This window comes from Ochlerotatus camptorhynchus, unplaced genomic scaffold (genome assembly GCF_037179485.1).
Source record: "Ochlerotatus camptorhynchus isolate MF236.1 unplaced genomic scaffold, CSIRO-AGI_Acam_v1.1 ptg000433l, whole genome shotgun sequence".
Classification (NCBI taxonomy): domain Eukaryota; kingdom Metazoa; phylum Arthropoda; class Insecta; order Diptera; family Culicidae; genus Ochlerotatus; species Ochlerotatus camptorhynchus.
The window spans coordinates 618,924-634,847 of record NW_027040919.1 but is presented as its reverse complement, the minus strand read 5'-3'; the positions used below and the strand labels follow the sequence as shown (position 1 = coordinate 634,847).

At 40.3% G+C, this 15,924-nt stretch overlaps 1 protein-coding gene across 3 annotated transcripts in view; it reads left to right on the top strand.

The window, feature by feature from the left end:
- Positions 1-15,640, top strand: part of Nup153 (Nucleoporin 153kD) — a 36,779-nt gene extending 21,139 nt beyond the window's left edge. For 2 of the 3 annotated variants that reach the window (XM_065234355.1, XM_065234354.1), the window contains 2 exons: positions 3,585-3,652; positions 14,990-15,169. In XM_065234355.1, the coding sequence (XP_065090427.1) occupies positions 3,585-3,652; positions 14,990-15,074 (153 nt within the window). In that variant the 3' untranslated portion in view covers positions 15,075-15,169. Of the gene's footprint in view, positions 1-3,584; positions 3,653-14,989 lie in introns of all 3 variants that reach the window. The other variant, XM_065234353.1, reaches the window with a different exon arrangement.
- The last annotated feature ends 284 nt before the right edge of the window (positions 15,641-15,924 follow it).

The following is a 15,924-nucleotide window of genomic DNA, read 5'->3' as shown; positions in this document are numbered from 1 at the left end:
TTTGAAGAATTTTATTGCAGCTCAGAGCAGTTTAGAGAAACTTAGACAACTTCAGAAATATTTGGTGAGGTTCAGAGCACTTCAGAGGAGTTAAGTGAAGTTCAAAACACCTTATTAAAGTGTTTTGAAGTTTACAATTTGCAATTTACTAATCTTCAGGGCACTTCAGAGAAATTATTGAAGTTCAGAGTACTTCAGAGAAGTTAAATGTAGTTCAAAGCACTTTATAGAAGTTTATTGAAGTTCAGAGCACTGGTGAGGTTCAGAACTTCTGGGTGCTTTGGACAAGTTTATTGAAATTCAAGTTAACTTAAAAAAGTTGAGCGAAGTTCTGAGCACTTCAGAAAACTTTAGTTATGTTCCGAGCTTTTTTAATAAGTTTAGTGAAGGTCAGCGAAATTTAGTGTGAAGTTCAGAGCACTTGATAGAAGTTTAGTGAACTTCAGAGCACATAAAGAAGATGAGTGAAGTTATCGCACTTCTGAAAATTTTAGTGAGGTACTTTGAACAAGTTTAGTGCAGCTCAGAGCAGTTCAGGGAGTCTTAGACCACTTCAGAAAGGTTTGGTTCAGAGCACTTCAGAAAAGTATGTGAAGTTTTGTGAAGTTCAGAGCAATTTACTAAACTTCAGAATTTTTTTTCAATTCAGAGCACTTCAGAGCAATTTATTGAAGTTCAGAGTACTTCAGAGAAATTAAATTTAGTTCAGAACTTCTGAGCCCTTTAGACAAATTTAGTGAAATTCAGAGCACTTCAAAGAATTCTATTGGAACTTCAGAGCATTTCAGAGAAGAGTGTTCAGAGGTAAGAGCACTTTGAACAAGTTTAGTGAAGCTCAGAGCAGTTCAGAGAAACTTAGGCCACCTCAGAAAGGTTTGGTTCAGAGCACTTCACAAAAGTAAGCGAAGTTTTGAGAAGTTCAGAGCAATTTACTAAACTCCAGAGCACTCCAGAGAAATGTATTGAAGTTCAGAGCTCTTTAAAGAGTTTTAATGAAGTTCATACGGCTTTTAATAAGTGTAATGAAAGTCAGAAGTTGATGAGGAACTGGTGAGGGGTTTATTCAAGTTCGGAGCTCTACAGAGAAGAGTGTTCAATGTTCAGAGCACTTCCGAGAAGCTTAGTGGGCTTCAGATCATTTCCGTGGAGCGAAGTTCTTAGCATTTGATAGATGTGAAGATCAGAGTTGATCGAAGTTGAGTAAAGTTTATAGTACTTCAGAGAAGTGTAGAGAAATTCAGAACAGTTCATACTAGTTTGTTGAAGTTTGCAGCACTAGGGTAAAGTTTTATGAAGTTTAGACCACTTCAGAGAAGTTTATTGAAATTCAGAGCACCAGAGAAGTGTGTTGAAGTTCTGAGCACTACCGAGAAGCACAGTGAAGTACAGAACACTTCAAAGAAATTTATTGAAGTTTAGAGCACTTATGAGAAGAGTTAAGCTCAGAGCAGAGATGTTTAGTGAAAATTAAGAGCACTTCAGTGAAGTTTAGTGGAGCTCAGAGCTTAGTGAAGTTCAGAGCACTTCAGGTAAATTTGATGAGGTTCACAGTAAAGCTCAGAGCACTTGAGAGAAGTTTAGTGAAGTTCAGAGCAATTCAAAGAAGTTTGTTGAAGTTCAGAGCAGTTAAAGTTCAATTTTATTTTCAGTGTATTGAAAATCATAGCAGTTTACTTCATGAACTTCCTTTTCAGAAGGTTCTGGTCCTCTCAGAAGTTCACTGATAAATTCAGACCAATTCAGTGAAGTGCAGACCACGTCAAAGCAGTGATGTCTGTTCAACAACTTTGAAAGCGTTATTTAGAGTCATGGTTGGATTTTAATCAGTTTCGTGTGGCATAGGGTCTTCTAGTTTCACTGATTTGTATCAAATGGAACCGATATTTTTTTTATTATTTGTTAGGTCAGGTGGATTGAGTTCAGGGCGACGCCAAAAAAGTTTAGTGAAGTGCAGAGGCTTTTCAGTATAGACAAATTCAACGAAATTATGTGAAGCGCAGGGGAAAAACAGACACACAACGAATTTTAGGGGACAATTAGAAAGACTCTTCGGAGTTGTTCAAGGGAAGCTCAGAAAAGCTCAAGCGAACTTAAGGGAACCTCGGGATTTTACAGAAACATTCAGGGAAGCTTATAGAAGTTTGATTTTTAAATTAATTTCAGGGAACCACAAAAGACGTCAAGAAATCTCATAGCAGGTCAGGGTACTTTCAGAGAACTTAAAAAAACTGCCAGAGTACTTCTTACAAACATGTTTCTTTGAAAACCTAAGACATCAGGCAAGCTCGTAGAAGCTCAGAAAACATAATAGAAATTTAGATAATCTTAAGGAGGCTTAGGGTAATTCGTGCAAGCTCAGGAAATTCTATTGAAGTGAAAAAGTGATCCATTGAGCATCTCATTGAACTTTCCCACCTTATCAACAGAGTTTACCAAGCTTCCACTGTCAGAACTTAAAACTCAATTTCAATTAAACGGCTGGATGATGATATTTGTACAACTGAAAACGCAAATTGGCGAAGCAGATAAAGCTTTGTCACCTTGTCATATATTAGGCAAATTCAAGTTGACATAACGCATAATTTGTTACTGACTTCACTTATTCCTGCATTCATGTCTAAATTGAATTAATAACAATTTGTTGTACAGATCAGTTTCTTTTAGGACAGCAATAATTCTACTGCATCATAATTGTTGAGTACTGCTTGTTTGTGTTGTTGCATTGTGACACTTTTTGCGTCACTGAAATGCTGCAACTTTTTGCGGCGGTAGTGTTCTACCTGCGTATAATTTCAGTTGGGACGTAATAGCGATAAAGAAAAGTAGAAATTACGTTCCGGCATTCCGTCCAAAAGTCTCCAACTGTCACCATTTACTGCAACTCTGTAAAACATTTTGTCATTTCATTTAAAACTGTTAATTTGCTTTGCGCGTTATACAAGCAATAACATTAAGTACATAACTAGCTTTCTATCCAATCGACAATGGTCACGCCGAACTACAAACGATTACGGTGAGTAAAACGTCACACAATAGGTTCGCTTTTTAATTGTAAAATGCTTCCGTTTTTTTGGTTTTCCTATTGTTTTCTTCTGTTGCTGCCAGCACCCCCTTCGACACGAATTTGATACCCAGATATCATTGCTTGTTCATCTTCTTCTACATCACGGTTCTACCACGCACAACTTGTCACCGCACACGCACCCATACACACACACACAGCCACACATCCGATCGGAAACTCTTTATTGGCAATATCCACCCCCACAATATCATAAGCCACTTTTTCCCTCCATTTTATCCACTATTTTCAATGCATTCTACCATCATTGCTTGGTGTTCTTTTTGTGGTTCTTTTTTGGTCTCAACTCCTCTCCCGAAAAAAAAAACAATCTAATATTCTACAAAACTTGCACACAAGTTTTGAAAAAAAAAATATACATAAGATCGACTAAAAGATGCCAATTCGAATTTTCGTATTTTTGTTTTTGTTCTTTCTCTCTATCTACGCCTCCTCCCACCTACCCGGGATCATTCTTGGTTGCAATAAACAAACAAACAAACCAAAATAAAAACCTATACAGGCCACACCCGTCGCTCCACCGGCATTCCAGTTTGGCGCCAGCGCTATGCCCCAGCAGAATCCGTTCGCGTAAGTATTCATTTCTTTTTTTGTAATTATCGTTACTCGTTTCATTGTATTTAGAGTTTTAAGTGATCCCAATTAACACGTAATACGTTTGGAGGCTACCCCCTAGATGTTATTCATTTGAATGTTGTTTATCGGTTTTTCGTGTGATTTTCCAGTATAACCATTTTTATATTGAAGCGGCACAAGTCATGTTATTTCTAACCTGGTTGTTTTGTGATGGAACATAAGCAAAACTATACCTTTACTTTCACTGTTAAATATCACAAATACTTTCTGTACAGAATTTCGCTAATTATTCATATAATCCAAACATATGCATTGATTCATCATCGTTTCATACACTTGTACCTTGTACTATAATTGAAAATAGTTGATTAAGTTCTGAACACTTCTGCATCGTCCAAAACACACCAAGTACAGTCAATTTTCGCTCGTTGGGCTAAACCTGTATCCCACTTAGTGAAAAACTTTCGTTAGTTGGGCTGAGCTGTCAAGCTGAAAATTGGTTGAGGGATACACCGATTGTTTATCATCATCACAATCCTTTAGCAACTATCCAAATTGTTCATACATGAGCCCCTCGAAAATTAGTACTGTAAAAAATGAAGTTTGACTTTGATTTAGGTGGGCTACAGTAAAGCCCTACAGTAAAAGTATGGACGACTGTCTCCACAAAACTGAAAAAAGCTGTTCCAATCGAGCAAAGCGGTGCATTTTGACGGTTCGATTTAAACAATTTTTGACAGACGTCCATTCTTTTACTGTAGGGCTTTAGGCTGCAGCCCAACTAACAGGAGCCCAACTAAAACGTAGTCCACCTAAACATAGCCCAAAGAGCGAAATTTGACTGTTTGACTGAAAGATTTGTGTCAATCAACTGGTAATTTGAATCTAATTCGTTACGAGTTCCATTCTTTATGGTTTCAAAATGAATGCCGAATAAATATATACAATGATAAACGTTTTTGCAGAGGGAAAATATTGCAAAGATGCATCTTAACAGACGCCATTTTGCTTCTGTGGCCATGTGCCTTTAGCCTAACTCCGTGGGTTGCATGTCAGAATGCCGTCACGGAATAATCATTCCGTACTTGGCTGAATAATTATTGTTTAAAGCTCGTCAGGGGCTGTTCATACATACAGTTGTGTTCAATATAATAGCAGCGCATGTCGATTTCCATACAAAATGGTCAACTTTGACATGATGTAACTTTGTTAACTTATGATCAATTGAGCTGAAACGTTCGCCACAGAACTACAAATATGTTCAATTTTACCATTACAGAATACCAAATTTTGTGAAGCACCTGTTGGAAAGTGAGACCACAGACAAACAGACGTAACACTTCATTGTATATCTTCGTTCACGCATTTAACGGTTGATTTGAATATTATCAGTTCCGCGAACTACTCACCGTAGCGTATAGAAATTGTATGCAATATTGATTGCGAGTTAGCGAGCAAGCTTGTTTTCCGCGAAGAAGACACAAGATGTCGTTACTGAGGTCATATGTTTTGAGATACTATGTTTTCAAGAAAAACTTATTCAAAGAGTTAAGTCTGTTTGTCTGTGGTGAGACACTAGTTAAAATTGTTCAAAATAACAGCAGTTTTTCATTTGAATTTTTATGTACTGCAAATATTTTATATTTGTTAATTGGGTGGGGATTGTTAGAATTTTGAGAAATGTTGAATTTAAAATCTCAAAATTGAGCTGAAATGCAAATTATTAGAACTGCTATTATTTTGAACAATTTTACCTAGTGTCTCACTTTCCGGCAGGTGCTTCCAAAAATTTGGTATTTTGTAATCGTAAAATTGAACTTATTTGTAGTTCTGTGGCGAACGTTTCAGCTCAATTGATCTTAAGAGTACAAAGTTAAAACTTGTCAAAGTTGACCATTTTGCATGGAAATCGGCATGCGCTACTATTATATTGAATACAGGTGTACCTATTTAGGAATCCCTTGTAGGAAATTCTTAGAATATATCCTACAGTAATCGTAGTATCTCGTGATAATACCTTTAAAACACACTTCATAATTATCTGTAATAGTAACTCTTTGGAAATTATCTTTGAAATATTCCTAAGAAATTTCTTGGAATTCATCTCCGAATTGTATTGGAAATCTAAACAGAACTATTTAGGAATGCTCTGATAATTTAGCTTAGTACTCTCAAAGCATTCTTTTTGGATTCCCTTTAAATTCTACCCATAATTTATTTGGTTTTTTTTTCTAAAATTCACGTTGAGGTTCTTCTCAAAATTTGTGAAAAATTCTTCTGGAAATTCTGTTCTGAAATCGTTTGAAAACTACGTATTTTTATCTCACAACTACATACTGCACTCCTATGGGACAAAAGTTATCCGAAGCAATAGTCTATGTCCCAAATAACAGTTTAAGTTTTATCAATTTAAGTTTATATTAACTTGTTCTTTGAAATTTCGATAAAACTTGTTGGTGTATTTCACCATATTTATCTGTTTCCATTAAACCGGGAAAACTGTTTTAGACAACTTTGAAAAAAACTGAGAATTCCTCAATCCAGTGGCCACCCTGTTAACTAAAACCAACACAATAAAGAAGAGTGAATCGAATATCTAACTTTTGTACCGCCGATACCCCGGGAATGGCACTCGAGCCCTGCGACTTTGCGAAGTATCGAACAAACGAGGAACCTGACATACTCCGCATTAGAGTTGTCCACAACATCTCTCCTCTTAATACAGGTGGTACAGGTGGTACGGGTTTGCGGCGGTCTTCGGATACGTTAAGAACACCTAGGAAGATCTACCACCGGTTCCACTTCAACAGCGGACTTAAAGGCGGTTGATATTGACGTTGTTGATGACTTTGACATAGACGGAACAATGGCCGAAACCTCGTGACGTGGCGTAGACGTAGCACGAGCCGGCGCGGTATGCTCAGGATTGGGGACAGGCACTGATGCAGGTGAAGATGAACCAGCTGACGGAGTAGGCGTAGCCGGCGACGGTGGCAGTGTACCTGGCGATTGATTTGGCAAGTTCCAGGCACCCAACAAGCAAGGCGACTCCGAAGTTGGTTTGTATGCGAGCGCAGCATTCGATGATCTTCGATCCACAAGTTGTACATGACGTCTCCGATCTTCTACTCATTATCATCCCGTCGCACAGTGGCACGAATATGAATAAAGACGGTCAAAAATATTTTCTACCCTTTTTCGACGTTTTAGAGACTGGGTGTCTTGGGAGAAGTTGCTCAAAATTATATCCCGCATCTTTTAAAATACACACCTGAATAATCTTTAAGCTAGTATTACACATCCAAATTCTAACTTTTTCCAGTTACGAGATAATGGTTGCATGTCTTGGACAAAGTTGTAGAGCAGTTAGTTTTATGAACATTTGCTAAAGACACCAAATTTCTACATCATAACTCTGTAGAGCTATAATAGATTTTCTCTTAAGACATAGTTGTAAATTTTATCATGAGTAAGTAGCACACTCGTAGCACACATTGGTTTATAATTTGTACTAAATATTTCTAAACGAGATTTGACTAGGTACCCCTCGGTACCCAACGCTCAAATTTTCAGGAGTACTATTTTATAATGTAATCTTCGAAATTCAACCGGTTTTAATCCTTGCTAGGGGCCGCCTAATATCTTTTCGAGCCGTTCGATATGACGTCACAAAACCGTCCGATGGGCTGTATATAATATTGACATTTTCGAATCGAGATTTGGCTAGGTACCCCTCTGTACCCAACGCTGAAATTTGCAGAAGTTCTATTTTATAAGGTAATCTTCAAAATACAACCAGGTTTAGACCTCGCCAGGGCCCGCCCACCCTCTTTTCGAGCCGTTGAATATGACGTCACAAAAACGCTTGATGGGCTGATGGGCTTTTCATTGATGTCAATGAAAAGCATTGGTGTATTCAGCAAAGTTGTATATTTTAATGATGCCAACAATTTCTTAGAACATGATAAATTGATCAAATTTGAAAAGGCACTAATTAACTCAAAAAACCAATATTTGGGTAGTCTTAAGAGAAAATCTATTATATCTCGTAACTGGAAAAAGTTAGAATATGGATGTGTAATACTAGCTTAAATATTATTCAGGTGTGTATTTCAAAAGATGCGAGGTATAATTTTGAGCAACTTCTCCCAAGACACCCAGTCACTTAAACGTAGAAAAAATGGTAGAAAATATTTTTGACCGTCTTTATTCATATTCGTGCCACTGTGCGTCGCTGCTTAAAAAACGGTGCCTCGAACAGCTCCACCGTGGTCATCCAAGCATGCAGCGAATGAAAGCCATCGCAAGAAGCTATGTGTGCTGGCCCAGCTTGGATGCCGACATCGTCAACTTCGTCAAAGCATGCCAACAGTGTGCGTCCGTAGCTAGATCACCTCCTCACTCTCCACCGGTGCCGTGGCCCAAAACGACCGCTCCGCAGCAACGCGTCCACGTCGACTTCGCTGGTCAGATCGAAGGCGAATACTACCTGCTCGCTATCGATTCGTTCTCCAAGTGGCCCGAGATCATCCAAACGACCCGCATCACCTCTCTGCGACCATCAGCATCCTGCGTGGGTTGTTTGCTCGGCTGGGTATGCCCGTTACTCTAGTCAGCGACTAGAGCCGAATTCGTATATTTCTGCGTTTCTAATGGCATTCACCACCTCACGACAGCCCCGTTCCATCCACAATCGAATGGCCAGGCGGAACGATTCGTGGATACCTTCAAGCGGGCCGTCAAGAAAATTCGAGAGGGGAGATGATCGTTCCAAGAAGCACTGGATATCTTCTTCTAATATCATTGATGCGCATCTCCAGCATCGCGCAGTGACAGCTAATCCGGCTCTCGTTAATCCGACATCACGGTCTCTTAGGGAGCTTTTTTTTTTTCATTGTTAGGTTGGTAGCATTGATTTCTATGGATTGGTTCGGATTATGTGATCAATCCAGATAATCCGACCACAAATTTGTCGGATTAGCGTGGGATACTGTACACAATTGTTAAGCGTTCCTTTAAGATCTATGAATTATTGAGCAATTTGTTGTAGTAGGGGGACATCCATAAATTGTGTAAGGGTTTTAGAGCGATTATTAGACTCTTCTTCCCTCTTGGCTTTGCCCGATTAATTTTCCACATACCACGTCGACTCCCGACTACTCTTTTAAAAGACCGTGTGTGATTTTCCATGTACATTAACCTAACGTCCAAATTTGCATAGATTTGAAAATTCAATTAGCTCCAAAAACATAATTTCTCATTCTTTTTCTGCACAACAAGTTGCATTTTGTCGGGAATCTATTCGAGTTTTCGAGTCCGTCAGGAAAAAATTGGATCAATACATGGTTCCTGCGTTATTCCGGTTTCCGTTGGGGTCACTCTGGGTCGGCATTTGGCTTTACTGTTCACTATACACACGGTGAACATAATATTTTCTCACTCAAACGATGCAATTGGACCATTTACGGCTATACCGATGAACCATGATCACATTGACGTGACCAATTCTCAACAAGAACCAAAGCCGCCGTGCGACATATCAAACATCATGGTTTATCAAAACTTGGCCGGTAATAGCCTTATTGACAGCCCACGGTCACACTTGTCCTCCCGGGCATGTTCTGGTGCTCCTCGAGGATGTGGCCAATTTTCGACAAGAACCAAAACCAATTGTATGACATATTAAATTTAATGATTTTACAAAACTAGGCTTGTAATGGCTTTATTGAGATGCCACGGTCACATTGTCAATCCCGTAAATGTTCTGGTATACTGGGGGAAGTGGCCAATTCTCAACAAAGACACATCAAACTTCATGATTTTGCGAACAACTCGAATGAAGTCAAATTTCATATATATCGAAACATGCCCGGGAGGGCTAGTGTGATCGTGGACTGTCAATAAGGCCATAACCGGCCATGTTTTGTAAAATCATGAAGTTTGATATGTCGCACGACGAGTTTTAATACTAGTTGAGAATTGATAACTTCACCGGTGGCACCAGTACAAGTCCGGGAGGGCTGATCATGGACCCGGGAGGTGATCATGGATCATCGGTATAGCAGTGAATGGTCCAATTCTCGATTACTTTTCCGAAGGGACGTAACAGCTTTTGTAAACAATGCATTTGATCTTCGATTTGGCGTAACTGGTAACTCACCGACGCATTCTAACACCACTATCAGGTAGGGAAAAATGTCCCCTATCCGATGGTAGTGTCAGCATGCGTGGGTGAGCTACCAGTGACGCCAAATCGACGATCAAATGTATTATTTACAAAAGCTGATACTTCCCTTCGAAAAAGTAATCGAGAATTACATCATTTGAGTGAGAAAATAATATGTTCACCGTGTGCATGATTATTACAGAACATTAAGGTTCAATTTACTTTGATGCTTTTTGGAAAATTTCAAAGCAGTTTTTTTCGACGCATTATTTTAGATTGCAAAAAGCTCGCGTCATTTTGTGTAAGATATCAAAATGAATCGAATAGTGCGAGCTTTTTGCAATCTAAATTAATGCGCCGGAAAAAAACTGCTTTTGAAATTTTCCAAAAATCATCAAAGTAAATTGAACCTTAAAGCCGAATGCTGACCCAGAGTGACCCCAAAGGAAACCGAAATAACTCCGAAACCATGTATTGATACAAATTTTTCCTGACGGATTCAAAAACTTCTACGTAGTTTATGGACAGCCCCTTGGGTCAATTGTGACTTGTGCGGGGATGAGATTTGAACTCGTGAGCTTGGCGTGCGCGATATGGACGATAACCAGTACACCGGGGCACAGTGGGGCAGTGAACCGGTAGCATGGCCAAAACCTCTAGTGCCGTGGGCAGTGATGGATAGCTCTTTTGGAACTTTTTCATTACTTTTTATTATAGAATGCTAAATCCAGTCAAATTTTCAGTTAACCCTTTGTAAAATAGATGGTTTGATGCTATTAATCTCCCTATCAGAATGCAAAGTTTCTGCTTCGTAAAGCCACACTCTGTGTTTTCACTAAAGGTGCACTCGAGAGCGCTCTCAAGTGCACCTTCAGTGAAAACACAGAGTGTGGCTCTGCGGGAATTTTGAATTTTTACAGGGAGATTAATAGCACTAAACTATCTATATTAAGATGGGTTAACTGAAAATTCAATTGGATTCAATGTTAGCATTCTATATAAAAAAGCAATGAAATTGTCCCAAAAGAGCGATCCATCCCTGGCCGTGGGTATGCATTCTACAGATTTGCAGTCTTCGACAAAGTTGCTCAGTTTATTAAGGACAAACTTTTGGTGATTTTTGCTTAGTTCGTATTCCTGCCGCATAGGTGGTGTCCTAATCGTTACGACACGGTTTTCATACAAAAAAAAACACTTGTTCACACAGAGTATTCGTAACATTGTCATCCCGGAGGGCTCGATGTTACCAGTTTAAACGCTCCCTTTCGATTCGAAGAACTTAATCTAGTATTATCCCGTAGCAAAAGTAAATCTGCTGGTCCCATGTTGCAACACCTCCCACCCAACACCAAAATCGGACTGCTAAATCTAATAAACAAAATTTGGTCGGACAGCACCCTGACTAAAGAATGGACTCACAGCCTAGTAGTCCCCAAAGCAGGGACAAGCTGCTTCAACACCGGAAAATTTCCGTCCGATTTCACTGACGTGCTGTACCAGCAAAGTCATGGAACGGATGGTCAATCGCCGGCTAATGCGGTTCCTTGAGGACAACAACCATCTCGACCACCGACAGCATGCGTTCAGTCACCGGAACGTACTTTACCGGCCTGGGAGACACACTTCAGGAAGCGATGGACGAGGAACTTCACTTCTGGATCTAGCCAAGGCATAAGAAAAAGACCATCCATGTTCTCGGTGTGCGCCTGGACCGGGAGCTGAGGTTCAACGCACACTTTACTGACACTAAAGCCAATTGCCGTACGCGACTAAACCTCCTGCGAACACTCTCCAAACCGCACCGCAGCAGCAACAGAGAGATATTAAAGGTAGCCAAGGCCACCGTAAACAGTAGACTATTTTATGGGATTGAACTAACCTGCCTCTCCAAAGACTCAACCTACAACCAGGCCATCCGGGTCGTCGCAGGTCTTCTGTCTTCTACACCCGCTGAATCGGCATGCGTTGAACTTGGTGTACTGCCGTTCCAATATCAAATCGCCGTAACGCTGAGTTGCAGAACATCCAGTTACCTGGAAAGAACACTGGGAACCACGAGGCCTTTCTCCTCATAGAGAAGAATAGGGCCCTAGGAAGCCTGGTCCATCAGGAGCACAGGTTACACTGGATCGGAGCCAGAGGATGGACAGAGCCAACTCTCACGCTAAGCACAGCCACCTAGCGGAGATACTCAGAACTAAGTATGCCAATTTTCAACACCGCTTCACGGACGGCTCCAAGGCTGCAGGGAAAGTAGGATACGTAGTAGCAGATATGTTCTTTCGACTTCCCGATCAATGCTCCGTCTACTCGGCGGAGGCCGCGACCATCTACTTAGTCATCACTACGCCCTCCAATAAACCCATTTGCGTTCTAACAGATTCTGCCAGCGTTTTATATGCCTTGAATTCAGCAACATCAAAACATCCCTGGATCTAAGGAATACAAAAGACCGCACCGCCGAAAACCTTATTTGTCTGGGTACCCGGCCATTGTGGTATACGCGGTAACTGCGAAGCGGACCATCTCGCCGCCACTGGGCGCACCGACGCGTTAACTACCACATCTGTTTCCAGTTCAGACATTAAAGCATGGGTGAAAACAACCATTCGAGACGCCTGGAACCAAAAGTGGGTTACAAAAAGGGGACCCTTCTTAATGAAAATAAAGGACGACATCTTCAAATGGAATGACACTACGAGTCGACGCGAACAACAGGTCCTATCTCGGCTCCGATCTGGACGCATACGAGTAACCCATAATATGGGCAGCGCTACATCTACTCATCGGACGGCATACGCAATGCCCTGTCTAACGACCCATCCACGGAAGCTGCTCTAATCAGAGCTGGTAAATATCACGGAAGTCATGTTACAATGTGAAAACAGGTCCTTTAACTATCACGAGACGAAACGACCGATCATTAGCTTTCTTGTCATTTTCCAATGATCAAGCACTCATGAGAATAATTTTTATGCAGTTTTGACATCAACATTTCTAACTGATTTAGATGAATTTAAGCAAGTAACCATATGTAATCGGTAGAGTGAATATATTTTTAAGATTTCCTCGGTACAAGTAACTTTAATAGCAATACATGAGCTAGTAATCACGATTATCACAGCACTGTCACGTTCTGTCATGACAAAAAAATCCGAACACGGACCCTTCTTCTTCTTCTTGTTCGCATTTCAAGCTTATTGCTTAGCGCATATTAGCTTATTGCGTGCTCTCAACTTAGTGTTCTAAATGCACTTCCACAGTTATTAATTGAGAGCTTTCGATGCTAATACCAATGCATGAATTTGTATATTGTGTGGCAAGCACAATGATACTCTATGCCCAGGGAAGTCGAGAAAATTTCCAACCTGAAAGATTCCCTCGACCGGACCGGGAATCGAACCCGCCGCCTCCGGCTTGATAATACCGTGCCTTTACTGACTAGGCTATGAGGCCCCTAACACGGACCCGATTTACTTTAAGCTGGATACCACACAACGATTATCTGATTACTCTCTACAACGACCACTGCCATCCCCTTTATGAACCGCCAACCACGCTGAACAACCACGAAACACAAACGTTAATATACTATGTACCAAGGGAACACCCTAAGCACACCAATACGTAGGAGAACCCCCTCAGGGTTCACCGGAAAATTATAAACTACGTTACTGGGTTAGTCCCCTTCAGGGGCTTTCGGAGATGAACCACACTCAAAAAAATAAATCACATTCCGATGGAAAATATCCATTAGGATTTCACATAACTTTCATGTGATCTCATAATTGGGAATCGCACCACGAAATCACATGAACCTTATGTGTCCAATGAAGTTTATGTGATTTATAACATAGAATTCATGTGATCATGTGAATGTTATGTGAATTTCAGATAAAAATCATTAAATTTGTTATTGGAAAAATATCATGTGCGTTCCCAATGGAAACTATATGAAAACTTTTTTCAGTGCAGCCTACGGCTGAAAATCTCCTTAATAAAAAAAAAATAGAATTGCAAATCAAATGATGCGTGCAACAATTGGACTCTGAAGCATATTCAAAAGTTTTATTACATTCAGTTAAGGGCCACGCACATTAGATCCGGATCGGACGCGTTGCGGCAAAGTGACAGCTTAATCTATAGTCTAACTGTCAAATTTACGTCAACGCAACGCAAACGGATCTAAAGGGCCCCCCACGTTAGATCCGTTTGCGTTGCGTTGACGTAAATTTGACAGTTAGACAATAGATTTAGCTGTCACTTTACCGCAACGCGTCCGATCCGGATCTAATGTGCGTGGGCCTTTATAAGTTGATGAGGAAATTATGGCTCTACTCCATTTGGCATAACTGCCGTTTGACATTAAAGTCTTTTGGCATAAACACGAAAAAAGAACAGTTCATGTTCATAGAAAGGGTAAACACCAAGTAAATGATTATATTTCCTTCTTTTTATCGTGAGCAGGCCTGAACGTATTCATTATAGCTAAAATACTGCTTTTCAAAATTATGAAACTATGAGATATTATAATAATAATTGTTATATGTAATGTGCAAGAAGAGGAGGTAAAGTTTGGTGAATTGAATGACATATAAAACGAGTGAATTTTGCTTTCAGAGGGTCACAACTAGCTATTTTAGGTGTAATGAGTAATCGGCATGAGTGAGTACTATTCGTTATAGCTAATCGCTAATTGTGACACTCTGGAAGCGAAATTGAAAGATTTTATGTGTCATGCACAAACTTTACCTCCTCTACTTGCATCTTGCATCTACAAATTATTATTATAATATCTCATAGTTTCATAATTTCTAAAAGTAACATTTTAGCTGTAATGAGTATGTTCAGGCCTGATCATGAGCTGTTCTTTCATATTCTGTTGAAGTTCAACCAGTAGACAATGTAATTATTTATCGGTATAAGTGGGTACGGGGTACCGGCAGCCAAATAGTGATAACTACACTTTGTGAAATATCCCATCCCAGTTTTCCTTAGCATAACTTGCAATGAGTTTGATAATTTTGAAATAATAATCACTCGAATGACATCAATTCAAAATTTGTGTCGTGTTGAATGCATGTTCGCGTTTTCATTTTTTTTCTTAAATTTATATAAACATAACCCCCCGTTCGAATGATTAACTCTTTTCCTCCACCAATCAGCGCCACAAGTATACCTGGTCAAAATCAGCAGCAGCCAGCCACTCGGCGGAAAATCCGCGCCACGCGACGTATCATACCACGGTAGGAGCAAGACGCCATCAAGCAGCAGCAGCAACTACTACAGCATCGAACCACGCCGCTACGATTACTCGCAACAAACACACTAACCTAGTATGGACAAAGGACGGTCGTCAGAATAGCAGCTACAGCAACGACAACAACAACAACCCGACACGTACAACGACGACAAATAAGACGAGTACCTACGCCGGGATGGTGGCGGCGGCCACCAGTCCGTCGCCGCCTCCATCATCATCGCAGAACTATGACAAATCTCGATTCCGATACGTCTCGCCGGAGTTGAAACGTAAATTGACATCCTCCTCCGGTCAGCAGCTGCCCGAACAGGAGCCAGACGCAATGTCGTGAACGGATAAAGTGCTGCAAAATTTGTTATGTGTGAAGTAACAAGTAAACTAGAAGTATGAAATTCACGGGCGGGATCGGTCTTGCCGCCGGTCCATCCGAACGGAATGGTAGATACACTGCACTGTTTTTGTACAGTCGAATTTGAGGAAAATAGGCCTTTCCCCTTCTCCTCCCGAATGAAGGAATTAAATTATTTTATAGAAAGCAGCTGTATTTGCCATCCCGGATGGCAAAAAAAGGAACACGACCTGCTCTTTTTTCTTATGTATATGAAATATATTCTACTGAATGATCCCAATCGAAAACATAAACAAGAATCATAAAGCTGTCAAAGCTCTTTTCCCGAACGATTTGAAAAGTTCACAGTTGTTGTCTCGGGGAAAAGAGGTTTGCACAGAGGATCACACCTGTAATTATATCAGAAACCTACTATTTAAGCTTCAACATTAATAGTACGATTGTAGGATGCTTTAATAATTGAATTGAGAAGACACACACACATGACC